Source organism: Ochotona curzoniae, unplaced genomic scaffold (genome assembly GCF_017591425.1).
Source record: "Ochotona curzoniae isolate NIBS_2020 unplaced genomic scaffold, NIBS_Ocur_1.0 scaffold_4701, whole genome shotgun sequence".
NCBI classification, from domain to species: domain Eukaryota; kingdom Metazoa; phylum Chordata; class Mammalia; order Lagomorpha; family Ochotonidae; genus Ochotona; species Ochotona curzoniae.
Genome location: NW_024467122.1, coordinates 27,557,449 through 27,575,389, shown reverse-complemented (window position 1 = coordinate 27,575,389; position 17,941 = coordinate 27,557,449). Strand labels below are relative to the sequence as shown.

Here is a 17,941-nt window from a genome sequence, read left to right as displayed (position 1 = left end):
TGACTTGGATAACTTCCTTTTAAAATTCAACTCTATGGCCTGGCATGGTAACCTAGCAGCTAAAATTCTCGCCTTGAACACACCAGGATCCCATATGGGCGCTGGTTCTAATCCCAGCAGCTCCACTTCCCATCCAGCTTCCCGCTTGTGGCCTGGGAGAGCAGTTAAGGATGGCCCAAAGCCTTGGGACCCTGCACCCGTGTGGGAGACCCGGAAGAAGTTCCTGGATCCTGGCTTCGGATCTGCTCAGCTCCGGCCATTGCAGCCACTTGGGAAGTGAGTCATTGGAAGGAAAATCTTCCTCTCTGTCTCTCCTCCTCTCTGTATATCTGGCTTTCCAATAAAAATAAAATAAATCTTTAAAAAAAAAACATTCAACTCTATGCAGCAGTGCATTTGTAATTTTAAAATACTACATATTGGGCCTGGCAGCGTGGCCTAGCAGCTAACGTCCTTGCCCTGAACGCGCCAGGATCCCATGCTAATGGGCACTGGTTCTAATCCCAGCAGATCCACTTCCTGTCCAGCTCCCTGCTTGTAGCCTGGGAAAGCAGTCGAGGACGGCCCAAAGCCTTGGGATCCTGCACCTGTGTGGGAGACCCAGAATAAGTTCCTGTTTCCTGGCTTCGGATTGGCGCAGTACCGGCTGTTGGGGCTCACTTAGGAGTGAATCATCGCACAGAAGATCTTCCTCTCTGTCTCTCCTCCTGTCTGCATATTTGACTTTGTAATAAAAAATAAATAAATCTTTAAAATACTACATAAATCTAATCCCTATAAGCAAGCATACTTCTCCAGCTTAAAGACTTTCACAGAGAAGTAGAGAAAGAATAGCAAGAGAGAACATCTTCTATTTTTTATTGTTGTTTACTTTTCCTTTCTATGCTTACAACATAAGCATGAATTGTTTCCTAGCTGAAACTACAAAAATTGAGCACTCCAACCTGCTTTCCCTTTCTCCAAATGTGTAAGCAAAATGAAAGAGGATAATTTCAAAAGTAAGTAAAATTTAAAGTAAATTTTAAGTTTATTTCTTTAAAAGGCCAGAAACATGAATGTACTGGAGAGACAAAAGAATTTTTAAAAAGCATATCTCATATGAGAACACTAGTTCAGTCCTAGTTGCTTTGCTACTGGAGAATACACCGGGAAGCAGCAGAAGATGGCCCAATTATTTGGGCCGCTCACACCATTGTCCTGAATGGAGTTTCAAGCTTCTGACTTGCCCCGGCCCAGTCCTGACCAATGAGGCCATTTAAGGAGTGAACTGGCAGGTAAGTGCTCTGTTTCTCCCTTTCTGTTATTCTGCTTTTCAAATAAATATTTTCTAAAAAAAGGGGAAAAGAAAAATTATTCGTTGATCACCAATGGTCAACAATATTATCAATCAGGTCTAAGTAATAAAGATTCCAGAGAAATTCAAAGGGTCTGGGTTCTAAGAACTTCCAGATAGCTAGAAGATAACACGGAGGTCTTGGAGCATGATACACTCAAAAAAAGAAATGAAAGCTCTACATTCTTCTCATGCCTCACTCTATTCCTCTTCCCAATCTGGCTGTGCATGTATCCTTTGTAACGTTTTACAATAACCAGGTGTGTTCCCCAAGGTCTGTGAAACACCCTAGCAATTCAACAGACCTTGAGAAGGGGTTATGGAATCACCCATTTTTTAGCCAGTCAACAAGCAGGTAGGTGGCAACATGCTATTTGCAACTGGCATATGAACTGGCAGACAATCTTATTGAACTGAGCCCTTAACATGTATTGAACTGCAGGATATCCAGGTAAAAGCTGCTTGATTAGCTTAGGAGAAAAAAGTGTCCACACCCCCGAGATAAACAAAATATCTTCATGTTGACTGTTGAAGAAAAGGAAACAGTATGACAAGGTATTTTGGGGGGTTTTATCTCTGTAACTTTAGACTTCCAACCACACACACAGATACCTTCAGATTCCATAAAAAGCCATCACTACCTCTAGCAGTCCCACAGCTATGGAAAGGGCCACTCCAGAAGAACGCAAGGGTCTCTTTCCCTGTGGCACAGGCCAAGGATCCCGCTGAAGTTCTCCCAGAAGATCTGTGAGATTCATGTCTATTTTCTGTACTGGCTGTAGGAATCTGAAAATTAAAATTAAATCAAAGGTCATTTATAATTGTTTGTGGGTGTGAGTACAAAAAACAAATGGCTCACTTTCCTAAAAAAATAGAAAAAAAAATTGAACGTACTACAAATCAGTTCTCAAACTTTCAGGGGTTTGGAATCAACTGAAGGGTTTAGCAATGATTGCTGGGTCCCAGGCCTAGAGTTTGTTTTGTTAAGTAAGTCTGGGAATTTGAATTCTAAACAAGCTACCAGGTGGTGCCACTCATTCAAGAACCACACTTTGAATACAACTGCTATAAAAGAAACAAATCAAATATTACTTCAGGGTTTCATAGTTCATTTACTAAGCTAATAGGTTTTGAGGTTATTGAAATAAATATGAGAAGATACAGGAACACAATTTTACTAACACCACCTCTGATTAGAAACCTTAAAGAAAGGGAGTGAGCATTTACCCTAGTGATTAAGAGACCCACATCCCACAATTCAGTGCCTGGGTTCAATTCCCAGGTCCAGACTCCAGACTCCAGTTACTGCCAGTGCAGATCCTGGAGGTGAGAGCTCCAGCAGCTGGGCTCCTACGTGGGAGATGGATTGCACTCCCTGCTCCTGGCTCTGGCTCCTGGCTCTGGCTCCTGGCTCCCGGCTCTGGCTCCTGGCTCCCGGCTCTGGCTTCTGGCTCCTGGCTCCTGGCTCCCGGCTCCTGGCTCCTGGCTCTGGCTCCTGGCTCCCGGCTCTGGCTCCTGGCTCCTGGCTCATGGCTCTTAACTCCTGGCTCCTGGCTCCTGCCTTAGCTCAGGCCAGTTACAGGGGATTTGGAGAGTGAACTTGCACATGAGAGGTCTTTCTTTCCCTCTCATATTGAAAATAATAATTATAAATAACCTTAGGAAGAAACACTACCACTAAGGTTAAGAAGACAAAATGAAACCTTTTTCTTGCTTAGCTTTCCTCAAATCACAAAAATTAAGTTTCTGTTCTTAACTTGTAAATAGAAAAGCAAGAGTATGTCAAAACTAAAACACTTGGGCCCGGCAGCATGGCCTAGTGGCTAAAGTCCTTGCCTTGAACCCACCGAGATCCCATATGGGCGCCAGTTCTAATCCCGGCAGCTCCACTTCCCATCCAGCTCCCTGCTTGTGGCCTGGGAAAGCAGCCAAGGATGGCCCAAAGCCTTGGGACCCTGCACCCGCGTGGGATACCCGGAAGAGGTTCCTGGATCCCAGCTTCGGATCGGCATAGCATTGGCCGTTGCGCTCACTTGGGGAGTGAATCATCGGATGGAAGATCTTCCTCTCTGTCTCTTTTCCTCCCTGTATATCTGCCTTTCCAGTAAAAAACAAATAAATCTTTAAAAAAAAAAAAACTAAAGAACTTCAGTAACTCCTTATATAATAATGAAAAGCACACCATTTCAGTAACATCAATCTACCGCAATTCTTCAAAAAGTATATTGATACAATTATATTCCTAAAAATATTGATCAATATTATAATATTATTGACCATGGCTAAGTTAGGGGTATGAGATGCTTAAAATACCTACATGAATTATAAAATCCAAATTATAATTGTTTGCCAAACTAAATTATTACCTATTAGAAGGAGGCGGCTGCTGCACCTGAGCACCACGTGTTGCTTGAGTGACTGGCACTTTAGAGAGCCCCAACATTTCCTGCGAAGGCAATAGTTGTGTTATCTTCTGTCAAACATGTGCAAAGTACTGTGCCAGACACTAACAAAAATAAAGAATATAAAGTCTCTCTCCTCAGAGAGCAAACAGTCCATCTGGGAAGACAATCAGGACAGCAGGGACATTAAAGCGACATAGTCATCAAAAGAAACCAAAGCATAACGGTTGCATGGACAAAGACACGAGCTCAGAAATATTTATTACTAAGGGTGCTTAAGATGCAAGTGAGACACTCACACTCCATATCAGGGACATGGGTCGACAGCCAGCTCCAGCTCCGGTTAATACCTACCCCTGGAGGCAGCACTGACAGCTCAAGTCACTGAGTTCCGGCTACTCACACAGGGGACTTAGATAGGGTTCCTAGCTCCTGGCTTCAGCTTGACCCAGCCCCCAACTGTTGTTGCCATTTAAGCACTGAACCTGAGGATATGGAAACTACAGCTCTCAGGTTCGCTCCCTCCTCTCAAGATAAAAGTAAGTTTTTAGTTCCTTAATGGAATGTCAAGAAACAAAAATTAATATTCTGTGCCTTCTCCCTCTTAGTATTCAACATGACTATTCCGTAAGTTCTTCAAATCTTATCTTCAGTTTCACTTCCAATTTTAAAGATAGTTAAAAATAAATGTTCTTCAAGCTATAGGATAGTGACATTAAGCACATGAAAGAAAATGACTGAAACGCTCAATTTAGTTTTTGCTGTTATACAGTTAGTCACTCATATAAAAAAAAAGTTGTACTAATATTTATCCAGAAAGCATCTATAAACATACATACAGTGATTCTCACAAGCTGAAAAGCACATTCTTGTTGCTCACCTGCAGTTGTTTGGCAGATAGATCTTTTGTTCCTCTGAAGACATAGCTTTTTGAAATGCCTTCACAACCCAGTTCATGAACCTGAACCATTCTCCCAAAAGTAATTAGTCCAACCAAAGCTGTAGGTGGTAAAAGACTTAACGACATCTGCATGGACTCTTTTAGAGCTTGTAAATCTTCATCTTCCATGCAAGTGTCAACCACATAGAGGAATATCAAAGGCATCTGAGGACCACGCTTTAAAAAAATTAAATAAGAAAAATAAGTGATTCAAAAGGTAGTAGCATACCAGCACAATATATAAGACAGTCAATAGAAGATGAATTAAATAATGCATACAACAGAATCCTAATAGAGTCATTTCACATGTAACATAGGTTACGTAAGCTGTTATGCAGCGATATCCAAGACTGAGTGGAAAATCAAGTTGAAAATCACTGGGGGTAGTGGGAAAACAGCAGAGGACAGCCCAGAGCCTTGGGACCCTGCACCTGCATGAAAGACCCAGAAGAAGCTTCTGACTCCTGGCACTAGACCAGCCCAACCTACAGCTGCAGCAGCCACTTGGGGGGTGAATCAACAAACAGAAGACCTCCCTGTATTTCCCTCCCTTTCTCTGTAAATCTGCATTTCAAATAAATAATAAATATTTTTAAAATATATTTTTTAAAAAAATAACATGGGGCCAATGTTATGGCATAGCACGGGAAGTCACCACCAATGACAACAACATGGGAATCATTTCATGTTCTGGTTGCTACACTTTCTTTTTCTTTTTTGAGACTTCTTTATTTTTATTGGAAAGGTAGATTTACAGAGAAAAGAAGACCCAGAGAGAAAGATCTTCAGTCCACTGGTTCATTCCCCAAGTGGTCACAACAGCCAGAGCTGAGCTGATCCAAAGCTAGAGCCTAGGAGCTTCCTCCAAATCTCCCACATGGCTGCAGGGTCCCAGGCCACAAGTAAGAAACTGGACGGAATCCCAGCACACTCAAGGCAAGGATTGAGCTGCCACTACACTATTGTGCCAGGCCTGGTTGCTATACTTTTAATTCAATTCCCTGCTGATGGCATGGGAAAAGTCCTAGAAGACAGTCCAAGTGCGTGGGCCTCTACCATTCACGTGGACAACCCCAAAGAAAGTTCTGGCTCCTGGCTTTAGCCACCAGACCAGCGCTGGCTGTTGCAGCCATCTGGGAAGTAAGCCTATGGATAGAAGATCTCTTTAAGTCTGACTTTCAAATAAATAAATCTTTCTAAAAAATTATGTGTAAGTACAGTTATAGAGGGGATTTTGATTCTCCATTTCATTTCATTACATAAGGTTTTATTTCTTACAGCAAACACTTGTTACTTTTAAATAAAACATTTATAAAGTTTAATCACAAACTGAGGTAATTTTCGTAAAAAAATATATATTTTTTAAAGATTTACTTATTTATTGGAAAGTCAGATATACAGAGAGAAAGATCTTCCGTCCGAAGATTCACTCCCCAAGTGACCGCAACAGCCGATACTATGCCGATCCGAAGCCGGGATCCAGGAAACTCTTCCGGGTATCCCAAGCGGGTGCAGGGTCCCAAAGCTTTGGGCTATCCTTGACTGCCTTCCCAGGCCACAAGCAAGGAGCTGGATGGGAAGTGGAGCTGCTGGGATTAGAATCGGCACCCATATGGGATCCCGGAGCATTCAAGGTGAGGACTTAGCTGCTAGGCCGCGCCGCCAGGCCCCGTAAAATTTTTTAAACTGGACCTGAACTTTCAGAGACCCAGAAACTAGCCAGGTCTGTTAAAATTACTGACTTACTCCAAGGAATAGCAATTCTGCTTTCCTTACAACATTCAAAAAAGTTATATTACTTGCATACTCAAATATATACACAAGTATGTGAAGGTGGTAAAAAATGAAGGTTATTTTCCCAATAAGAAATAATACAAAAATATTTTGATTACTTAGACACATCAATAGACTTCAGCATCAGTGATTAAGTATTTGTCAAATGATCTTCCAACTACAGACCAAGACTGATACTTAATCGTTAACTAATCCACTCAGGCTAGAAAACAGCACCACATTAACCAGTGTCTAGTTATCCACCAAATAACTATAACAGAGAAGCCACATGGTTCAAATTGACCCCAACAGTTTAAATGTTTGAAATGTTCCATCAATTCGATGTGTGATCATGTATTTTAATCAACTCAACAATTATTTTGGTACAAAATAAACCACCAGATATTTAAAATTTTCTAAATGTTTGCTCTTATTTGCTTACCAGAACTACATATTCAATGCTAGAAAACTGAGGTAAAAGTTCAGCAGGCTGATTCATTTCAGATATACCAGCATAAGTAGGTGGAAACTACAAAGAAAAAAAAAAAGACAAAAATTAACAAATTATTCATCTAAAATAAAATTTTTTAAACTGAAAACGTGTTTCTAATTCAGTTACTAAAAAATGGGTATTCTGATTATATGAAAAGTATTTTGTTCCTTTTGAAAACTATTTTGTAGCATTGACATGTGCAATAGGACTAGTCATACCTGATTTCTTTGATAACAAAAGTTGCAAGCCCATAGTTTTGCTCGATAATCCACTTGGCTATTTTAAGAAAAGAAAAGACATACACATTTCAATTCGGTATAAATAGAATGATATTAAAATTTACAGCTCTTTGGATCTACAAAATAACTACAAAACAAAGGGACTTTTATATAAACAAGAAAGAACATAAATTTTTGAATCATAATGCCTCCTTGGTTTTTCCCACATATTTAATTACCATAAAGGATTCAAAACTGCACGGCAAGTGGTCCTACTACAAAGAACAGGTTCATATTGAATAGGTGGTAAATCAGGTCTCTCTTTCAGTGGTGTAAACAGGGCTGCAACCGGAACCACCATTCTTGTAGCTTCCAATCGACTTGATGGCCAAACATTCCAACTAAATCGGACTCCATCTCGTTCTTCATTTTGCTGGATGAATTCTAAGTAGGTTGTCATTGTGGAACTTGATTCTTATTTCTGTAACAAAATTGAAACATATTTTTAAATCTGGGAACCTCGTAAGGTGATTCAAAATCAACTATATTTTCCTCATATTCAGTTAAATGAATACATCAGGAGTCATCTCAAGTCTGTGTTGTGGTGCAGCAGGTAAAGCTACCACCTGCAATGTCAGTATCCTCTTTGGGTACAGGTTCAAGTCCGAGCTATTCCATTTTGATCCAACTCCCTAAAGTGCCTGGGAAAGCAACAGAGTGCCCAATTCCCTGGACTCCTGCACCCAACTGGGAGATCCAAATGGAGCTCCTGGCTCCTGGCTCTGGCTTCAGCCTGGCCCAGAACTAATTATTGTAGCCATTTGGGGAGGGGAGGAAAGGAAAGGGAAGGAAAGGAGAGGATACAATTGTTTCTACTCTCTCAAACTTATAACTTCGGAGTTCAAAACCTGCCATCAGTTTGGGGGCCAAATTATATTAAATCATAGCAGGCAGGTAATTTTTTACTGTACCAACACTAAATTTTTGTGGCATAATAAATAAAATCTTTGGTAAGTCATTTTCCAATGATCCATATTTCATTCAATTTTTTCAGAAAATTAATTCAGAATTTTTTTAATATTTTATTCATTTGAAAGATACAGGGATAGACAGAAAGAGAGCCCCCATTACTGGCTCACTCCCAAAATAGCACAGTGGCTAAGGCCGGATCAGGCTGAAGCCAGGAGCCAGAAATTCCACACTGGTTTCCCACACCAGTGTCATGAGCCCAGCTACTTGGGCCATATTCTACTACTTTTCCCAGCACATTCACACAGAGCGGATTACAAGTAGAGCAGCTGGAACTTCAATCACATTCTGATATGGGATGCTGGCATCACAAGTGGCAGCTTAACCAGCTGTACCATAATGGCAGCTTTTTAGAATATTTTTAACATTATAACTTGCAGGAACATTTAACATAGTAATTTAAATTTACTACAATGGCAAAGAGCTGTGCTCTGGGGAGGGACTGACATCAAGAGACGTCTCTATCCGGTCACTCTCTAATTGCCAACCTAGGATGCCAGCTTCCTCTCTAGGCAACAGTTCTAGCTCATGCTCGCAAACTACTACCACAGTGCTTAGTCACTGAAGGAAGCTGGAGAACTTAAAGTTGTGGAAAACTGGTTCAAGTGTTTTGTAGCAGAAATGAAGGATATCAAACTCAAAGAACAGAATTATGAACCTCAGATCTCCAGAGAACCAGCATAGGTGTTCAAGTTGCTAAGAACAACAACGGTGCAGCAAGAAATTAATTCTGAAATGCAAGAGAAACAGAGGTAGTTGAAAAATACACACTTGATAAAACTATTCTAATTTTAGGAAAATTTTCAAATGAATTTTGCTAAATCAAATTACCAAAAGTGAAGTTTAACAATTTTAGTATTTTAAACAGTAAAGAATTTTCTCGTCTTTAAAACAAATAAAAAAACAAAGGTCAAAAAAAACACCATTTCCCTCTATAATGCCCAAATCTTGAGGACAATTAATTTTATACTAATTAAAAGAGATTGTGAACTTTTCCAAAGGTATTAAAAGCTGAAGATCATAAGCCAAAACTTGCTTAGAAAAAAGTATGTCTTTAAAAATACATAGGAGAGGGGCCCAGCGGCGTGGCCCGGCAGCGTGGCCCAGCAGCTAAAGTCCTCACCTTGAACCCACCGAGATCCCATATGGGCACCAGTTCTAATCCCAGCAGCTCCACTGCCCATCCAGCTCCCTGCTTGTGGCCTGGGAAAGCAGTTGAGGATGGCCCAAAGCTTTGGGACCCTGCACCCGCGTGGGAGACCCGGAAGAGGCTCCTGTATCCTGGTTTTGGATCGGCATATCATCGGCTGTGGCACTCACTTGGGGAGTGAATCACAGGACGGAAGATCTTCCTCTCTGTCTCTCCTCCTCTCTGTATATCTGACTTTCCAATAAATAAATAAAATCTTTAAAATATATATATGTGTGTATATATTATATATGTATGTATATATATATGAGAGATGGCTTTGAAAATTATGGTATGATTTTTCAATTGAAAAAAATGCTTGTTGGGCCCAGCACGGTGCCCTGGCGACTAAGGTCCTCACCTTGAAATGTGCCAGGATCCCATAGGGGCGCTGGTTCTAGTCCCAACAACTCCACTTCCCATCCAGCTCCCTGCTTGTGGCGCAGCAAAGCAGTCAAGGACAGCCCAAAGCCTTGGGACCCTGCACCCATGTGGGAGACCTGGAGGAAGATCCTGGCTCCTGGCTTCAGATCAGTACAATGGCCATTGCAGTCACTTGGGCAGTGATTCATCGGACAAAAGATCTTCCTGTCTCTCCTCCTCTCTGTATATCTGCCTTTCCAATAAAATAAAATAAATATTTAAAAAAAATGCTTGTTGAATGATAACGAATTTTAACAAAAAAAAAAAAAAGCCTACAACAGTGAGAAGGGAGTTAAAATAGAAAAAACAAGCTCCTTAGCAAGAAAAATCCTGTTTTTAGATACAATTTCTTTGTTACAGATACAATAAAAATTCTAGGACTATGAGATCCTTCTATCACTTCTATAGAACATGTGAAACAAAATGTTCCATTTACTACTGATTGTCCCTATAACTTACAAAGCATCTAAAATGCAGCTCCAAAAAGCATTAAGATAACCACTAAAACATCTCACACCAATCATAACTGCTTAACTGAAACACAACACAACTCACAACTTTGACTATTTTCTCCATTCTCCAAGGGCAGTACATTACTAGTACTTAGGTGTTTGGCAGACAATTTTCTCAAAAATGGACAAAATGAGTATGTCATTTTACTTCACGGAAAGCCTACACCTTTCACCATTAACAAATTTGAGCTTCTAAGCAAATATTAAAAATTTCTGAAAATTTGTATTTACCACCAAAAGCTTGACAGCTTTCCTAATATTAAATTTTCCCTGATATTAGTGGTTATTTATTAATTGCAGTTAAAATACATACTGCATTATAAAACATGTCCCCATTTGAAAATTACATATCATTCAATGAAGCAACATCTCTCAAACAGATAATTCACGATACAGCAACAGGCAGGAGCAGATGAGCCTATCAAAGTAGACGCTCTTCATGTAACAAAGTACAGAATGTTACTTGTGAGGTTTCAGATTCCACACTGCAATTAACCTTTAAGTTCCTATTTAAAATTACTGAGTTTCAGTGCAGTACCAAAAAAGAATATGCACAATTATCAGGAAAAAAAAAAAAGCTACTGATCTATATGAGGTCAGGTTTCCTTCACACAATTCAATCTAAACAACGTAAAAGAACATACTGCAGAAGTACCTATGAAACGTGGCCTAGCTTCAATCGGGTTAGCATTTTTCCTGGGGTTCTCAACAGTGTTTAAGAGCAAACCGGGTCCTTAGAACCACTGCCTTAGGGAAAAGCCCTGAGAGTCCTGGCAGAAAGACACCAACACACAGGCAAGGGCCAAGCTGAACTTCTGCAACAGGTTAACAGAGAGTTACTTTTTTATTAAGATACTCTAAACATCCCCTGAGTGATATTTAAACACACTTCTCTTCCTTTCACATTCTTCTCTCTCTACTCTAAGATGATATTTACCAAGTCACATACAGATTTCTTACATTCCCAAATTCTTGCTGAAACTCCTACTTGTTTCGTCTTAACAGATCCAAGCAGGAGGCCATGAAAAACACTTCCCTGACTTCCCCCACCTTTTCAAGGTAGGAATTCTACAATCTTAAAAGGTAGAAATTGCACAGTCTTAAAGTCACTAATTGGCAAAAGTTCTTTTACAAAGTAGCATTTTATAAAATGACATTATTTGACAAGCACTCACTCTTAATAACATGTCCCCATAAAAATATTAAAACCAAACATTACTCACACGCCAAATTAGAATGCAGACTTAACATACTACAATTTGTGTGTGTGTGTGTGTGTGTGTGTGTAAAAGGAAAAAGTAACAGAAAACACAAAGCAGTCATCTTTTTTTCCCATTTTTTCCTAGACAGTAGGAAAGTTTTTAGTAATTTTGGGGGGTAGAACTGAAAATACTGTCATTTCAACATAGTATATCAAACATACACATTATTATTTTCTCTTTCTCCATTTGAGCTTTTCAATAGCACAACTTCAGCCCTTTTATACATAAAGTGGGAAATATAAATTTTCAAGTAAAATGTTGATCCCTTCCCATCAAATATAACTTCTAGTCAATCGTATTTCTTCCACTTCTCAGCTGTGAAGTCCTCAATGACTTCTGAACACCAGCTGCTTGATCTTGGCCCGCTGAACCACTCTGATTTTCACTCTACTCATCAAGAAAATGGGAGTTTTGGGGTAGACCACCCGACTCTAAAATTCTGAGTCAATTAAAAATGGGTGGACACCTGGAAACACTGTTAATTACCCTACTGGAGAGAGGAAGATTCAACGCTTTTACATTGAAATCTAATACTTTTTGTGAAAGCAAATTAACTTTTGGCAAATGATCCGTGGCTTTTGGAGGCTCAGAGGCTGAAAAACTGTACCGAAGAGTTAATCCAATACCCCCCAATCCGGTGATTCCTTGTAGATTTGCTCTGCCTTTTCCTTAGGGAAAACATTACGGGTAAAATAAAAGCCCAACGGGCTAAGGCTGGTCCTGTCTGAAAACCGTACTCTATTTGTAACCAAGGCCCAAGGCATTCCCTGCACCTGGCACTCTCCTCCTTCACGCCTGTAACTACCAGGGCCGCATGATGGGTGACGAAGTTCCCTCGGTTCAAAGTCTAGGACACCTCAGATCAGGGAGGAATGAAAGAAGCCTCCATGCCCAGGAGTTAGGATGGGTTGAAGCGAGGAAGGCGGGTGGACCGGAACGCGGCGGATGGGTGTGGGGCGGGATGCTCGAACTGCCATTTTCCCCCCACTCCCACCTTTCCCACCTAATCCATGGGAGCTGGGTGGGGGCCGTGCCCCCAAGCCCAGGAACAGCTACTCAGGTGGTGGGTGACAGGATCGGGGCTCGAGGGCACCCACCGCGCCGGACCGCAGCCTCCGGGGCGCTTCGTGCGCTGCCGGTACCGAGAGCCCGACTGGGGACCCCCAAGCCCCTAGCCTGCCGCCGACGGCGGCCCACCGGATGCCTGCCGAACCCTGCGAGCCCCCAGAGAGGAGGTAACCCCGAGGTCGGTGCTTACCACGCTACCCTTCCTCCGAGTTCCACGCCGGGCGCAGCCTCAGCCACACAAAATCAGCCCTCTCCGCCGAGCTGGAGCAGCCTTAGCAGCGCAGTCAAGGTAGACACCGCCCCGCCCCCGGCCTCAGCGAGGACCTCGGCCTGGCCAACATGGCTGGTGCCGCCTCTGCCACGTCAAGGGGAGGGAGCGGGGCGGGGCGCGAGGGGAGGGGGCGGGGCGTGGAGGAGGAAGGAGGGGCGGGAGGGGAGGCAGAGGGGGCGGGGCGCAGATGGGCGGGGCGTGTGGGAAAGAGGGCGGGACGTGGAGGGAGGAAGGACGGGACGTGAATTGGGAGAAGGGGCGGGGCGTGGAGGGCAGAGGGCGGGGCGTGAAGGCAGGAAGGCGGGGCGTGGTGGCGGAAGGGGAGGGCTGTGGAGGGAAGGATGGGCGGGTGTGAAGGCAGGAGGGGCGTGGCACTGAGGCAGAAGGCGTGGAGGAAGGAGGGGCGGGGCGGCCCGAAGGAGGGCCCTGAATAGGGCGGGCGGACACCACAGGAAGTACAGAGGCGGAGAGTGTCGTGGAAGGCGCCGGGGAACGGGGCGACCTGGGAGGTGGCTGGGCGGTGGCTGGGCGGTGGCTTTTCCGCTCTCTCCAGAGCCACGGTGGACCCCACTCCTTGCGGATTTCTGGATGGATGGAGAATTTCTTCCATTGTCACGTGGACTCCTCCTCAGCTGCTGAGAGAAATGGAGGAGTCCTCTAGGGCACCCTCTTCTAGGGGGCCCCAGTATTGCCTGGAACCGTAAGCCACATCTCTGCAAGAACAAAGTGAGAAGTTTGTTCTTTCGCTTCGGCTGGACAAATGTGCCAGACACGGTTGAGATGCTGGTGATGTGATGTAAGCAAAACGGGCCAGAATCCCCTGCCTGGAAGAATTTACATACTATTAATAAAGTCTCAGCAGTCTGTTTTCCTACATCCGTGTCTGCCATCCCATTTCCATACCCCTCACCCAATCCCCCACCCACACACACACAATTCAATCTTGAGCCGAGTAATTTCCACACGATTGCTAACTTCTCATTCCAAGCAAAGGGTGAAGCAAAAATGAGACAGCCACAAAAATGGGAGATCCAAGCTTGCTACCTGTGACTGATACCTTCTGATTCCTAACTGCAGTTTTCCCACTGTCGTCTCAGGCTGCAAGGCTGCTTTCTGCGGACACTAATCCAATGCGTGAAAGTTCTGCCCTTGTTTGTTTTAAAGCTTCATTTATCTATTTGACAAGCAGAGTAAGAGAGGAGTCAGAGTTTCCCCCTGCTGGTTTATACTCCCAATGGCAACAATAGCTTGTGCCGGGCCAGGCCAAAGCCAACAGCCTGAAAGCCTATCTTGGCCTCTCCCAGGGATAGCAAAAGACCAAGTACTTGGGCCATCTTCTGCTGCCTTCCTGGCACATTAGCATGAGCCGGATCAGAGATCAAACTGGCACTCTTACGTGGGATGCTAGCAGTGTAGGCAGTGGCTTAACAACCTGTACCACAGCATGAACCCTGGGCTTCGCTCTGGTGACCTAACACTTTCCAAAGCCCTAGTGCCTAACTCCATCACCTTGTGGGTCAAGATTTCAACATGTGAATGTGGATGACCCAAACATTCAGACCATAGCTACACAGATGACGAAATCCATGTGGACATTGAGCACCAAGAATAAATTATAACACATCAGTAATTTCATGCATTTCATGATTCTCAAAAGGGCACCTTTATTTATAGCTCTAAGAAATCTAAAAAAGAGAGAAAGATCTTCCATCCACTGATTCACTCCCCCAAGTGGCCACAATGGGTGGAGCTGAGCCACTCTGAAGCCAGGAGATTCTTTGGGGTTTCCCATGCAGGTACAGGATCCTAAGACTTTGGGCTGTCCTTGACGGCTTTCCCAGGTCACATGCAGGGAGCTGGATGAGAAGTGGAGCAGGAGGAACAAAAACCAGCACACATGCAAGGCGAGGACTTTAGCCACTAGGCTAACACTCCAGGCCTGTAAGTTTTGTCTTGTCTTTTGTTTTAAATACTATTCCTTTAACATTCATGAACAAACGTGAAAACCTAAAAAGCATAATTCAAGGGGCCAGCATAATGGCATAGTAGGCTAATCCTCCACCTTTGCACCACCCACATCCCATTTTGGCACCTGTTCTACTCCCAGCCTCTCCTCTTCCAACCCAGATCCAGGCTAATGGCCTGGAAAGGAAGCAGAGAATAGCTCAGGTTCTTGGGCCCCTGCATCCCTGGGAGGCCTGGAAGAAATTCCTGGTTCCCAGCCTCGGATCCGCTCAACTCTAGCTATTGCAGCCACACAAGGAGTGAACCAGTACAAGGAAGATCTGTCTGTATCTCCTTGTCATTCTGTAAAATATGCCTTCCATGTTAAATAATTTTTTCCTTTTTAAGTTTTTAAAGAGCATTTATTTCTATTGGAAAAGGAGATTTTACAGAAAGATTTTCTGTCTGCTGATTCACTCCCCAAGTGGTTACAATGGCTGGAACTATGCCGATCTGAAGTCAGGAGCCAGGAGCTTCTTCTAGGTCTCCCACAAGGTGCAGGATCCCAAGGCTTTGGACCATCCTCTACTGCTTTCCTAGGCCATAAGCAGGGAGCTGGATAGGAAGTAGAGCAAGCAGGAAACAAATCAGCACTCACATGGGATCCTGGTGTGTGCCCAAGGTGAGGATTTAGCCACTGAGCTATCATGCTGGGTCCCAACTTTTTTCTTTTATTATTTTAATTTTATTTTAATATTGTTACATAGTTGAGAAGAAGCATGCCCATATGCACCTCTGATTGGGATTGGGAGGGTTCATGTATGGAAGAAAGTGGGTGAGGCAAATGTTTCAATTTTTTTTTTCTCCTGTGTCTACAGTAAAGGAGAAAGAGGGAGCATTTCCTGGCTGTCAAACTATATCAGCACCTAGGGGTGGAGGACAGTCACTTGATGATGCCTTATAGACGCCTATGTGATAAAGTGTTCCTAAGATGTTACTTCAGTGCTTTTAATAGTTCTGAGAAGCTGTTGGCTTCTCTGCTTCAGAGTTCAGAAAATCTTTCTAAGGTCTGTTGGTTAACAAAGTCCAGCTTAGTGCATCCACAGGTCCAAGAACATCAAAGTAGCATTTCTAAAAACGCCAAGATTTAAGAGCAACAGAAAATCAAATTAGGACACAGTTAAATATGTAAAATAATTTTCGTGTGTGTGTGTATGGAAGGAGACTAATATGCTAATATTCCCTGTCAATTTTCAAGAGTGGGATTTAGCACCCAGCGCTGTGACCTAGTGGCTAAAGTCCTCGCCTTGAATGCACCAGGATCCCATATGGGTACCAGTTCTAATCCCAGCAGTTCTACTTCCCATCCAGCTCCCTGCTTGTGACCTGGGAAAGCAGTTGAGGATGGCCCAAAGCCTTGGGATCCTGCACCCACTTGGGAAGCCAGGAGGAAGCTCCTGGCTCCTGGCTTTGGATTGGCTCAGTTCCAGCTGTTGTGGTCACCTGGAGAGTAAATCAGCAGACGGAAGATCTCTGTTTCTCCTCCTCTCTGTATATCTGACTTTACAATAAAAATAAAATAAATCTCTTTTTTTAAGAGTGATATTTACATACATTTTCAAAGATATTCAATCTTGTAAATTTTTTTCAGGACTATCAGGGCAAGTATTTAGCTTATGAAAGTCTTAATCTCCCATCCTGAATTGTCCCAAACATTAGTTAATATATAACAGCCAAAATGCTCCTTCTCACTTCAAAACCCACAGATATTTCAAATCTAGGAGATTCCAGTACTGCATAGTCCACTGAAGCATGGTGATATCAAGTTTTGGCACTGTGTATGTTAACCACCAGATGGAGCTTTCGCCTCCATCTTTTCTTCTCGGTTTACTCTGCTTTCTAATATGAACGAAATATTTAAACTTTCTTCAACAGGAACTTTCTTTTATTCAAATGCTGACAAAGTCTCTAGCCAACTACTTTTGTAGGGTTCAGTAGAAGAAGCCACGTTTGAATTTTCAGCATCAATAGTGTCCCCAGTCCATAACTTGAGGGTAGTATCTATAAGGCATTCTGGTCTACATTCAAAAGGACTATCGGACCAGCACAGTGTTGTGGCATGCAGAGCCTCCACTTGCTGTACCAGCAACCCACATGAACACCAGTCCAAGGTCCAGCTGGTTCACTTCAATCCAGCTCCCTGCTCATGTTCTGGGGAGCTGGGAAAGCAGCAGAGGATGACTTAGGTCCTTGAGCCCCTGTACCCACTTGAGTTCCAGATGAAAACAGCTCCAGTAGTTACAGCCACTTGGGAAATGAACCAGAGGATTGGGAACCTTTCTCTCTCTCTCTCTCTCTCTCTCTCTCTCTCTCTCTCCTTCTCTATGTGTCACCCTATCTTTCAAATAAAAAATACATCTTTAAAAACAGCAAAGACATACTTGGGCCCAGTACTGAAGCACAATAAATTAAGCTGTCACTTGCCATATCACTATTCCCATATGATCACCCATTCCTAGCTCCATTTCTAGTTAGCCTTCTATCTTAACCCGTTTACTGTTACTATAATAAAGAACCAGACTATGTAACTTACACAAACTACACGTTTATTTGGCTCAGGATTCTGCAGGCTGAAAAGTTTGAGCATGGTGCTTGGGATTGGCACCTGTGAGGGCCTTCCTGCTGCACTACAAAGGAATGTGCTAGGACAGGTGTGTCTTCTATACTCATAAAATCACTAATGCCATCACGGTGACCCATACTGATGATGCTACTTAGTCCTGATTACCTCCAAAATGCACTTCCAGCAAATATCATGAACATATGAACTTGTAGATTAAATTTCTGATATATAAACTTCAGGGAACACACCCAAATCATAGTACTTGCATACATCTCTATGCCAAAAGACTTTTATAATGCCATAGCATCTGCCTGCATTTTTTCTTTTTCAAGGTTTATTTATTTGAAAACCAGAGTGACAGGTGCTGAGAGAAGTGAGAGAAGGCTTTGATTTGCTGGAACACCCAAAAAATGGCCACAATGATCAGATCAATTTGAGCCAAAGCGAAGAAGTGCCCAGAA

At 42.9% G+C, this 17,941-nt stretch overlaps 1 protein-coding gene across 2 annotated transcripts in view; it reads right to left on the bottom strand.

Moving 5' to 3' along the window:
- Positions 1-12,939, bottom strand: part of SEC23A (SEC23 homolog A, COPII coat complex component) — a 56,220-nt gene extending 43,281 nt beyond the window's left edge. The window contains exons 1-7 of one of the 2 annotated variants that reach the window (XM_040968915.1): positions 12,833-12,939; positions 7,399-7,640; positions 7,160-7,217; positions 6,891-6,977; positions 4,616-4,852; positions 3,700-3,779; positions 1,975-2,119 (exon numbers count right to left, since the gene is read on the bottom strand). In XM_040968915.1, coding sequence (XP_040824849.1) covers positions 1,975-2,119; positions 3,700-3,779; positions 4,616-4,852; positions 6,891-6,977; positions 7,160-7,217; positions 7,399-7,619 — 828 coding nt within the window. In that variant the 5' untranslated portion in view covers positions 7,620-7,640; positions 12,833-12,939. Of the gene's footprint in view, positions 1-1,974; positions 2,120-3,699; positions 3,780-4,615; positions 4,853-6,890; positions 6,978-7,159; positions 7,218-7,398; positions 7,641-8,846; positions 8,929-12,832 lie in introns of those variants that run through there. The other variant, XM_040968916.1, reaches the window with a different exon arrangement.
- Between the last annotated feature and the right edge of the window lie 5,002 nt (positions 12,940-17,941).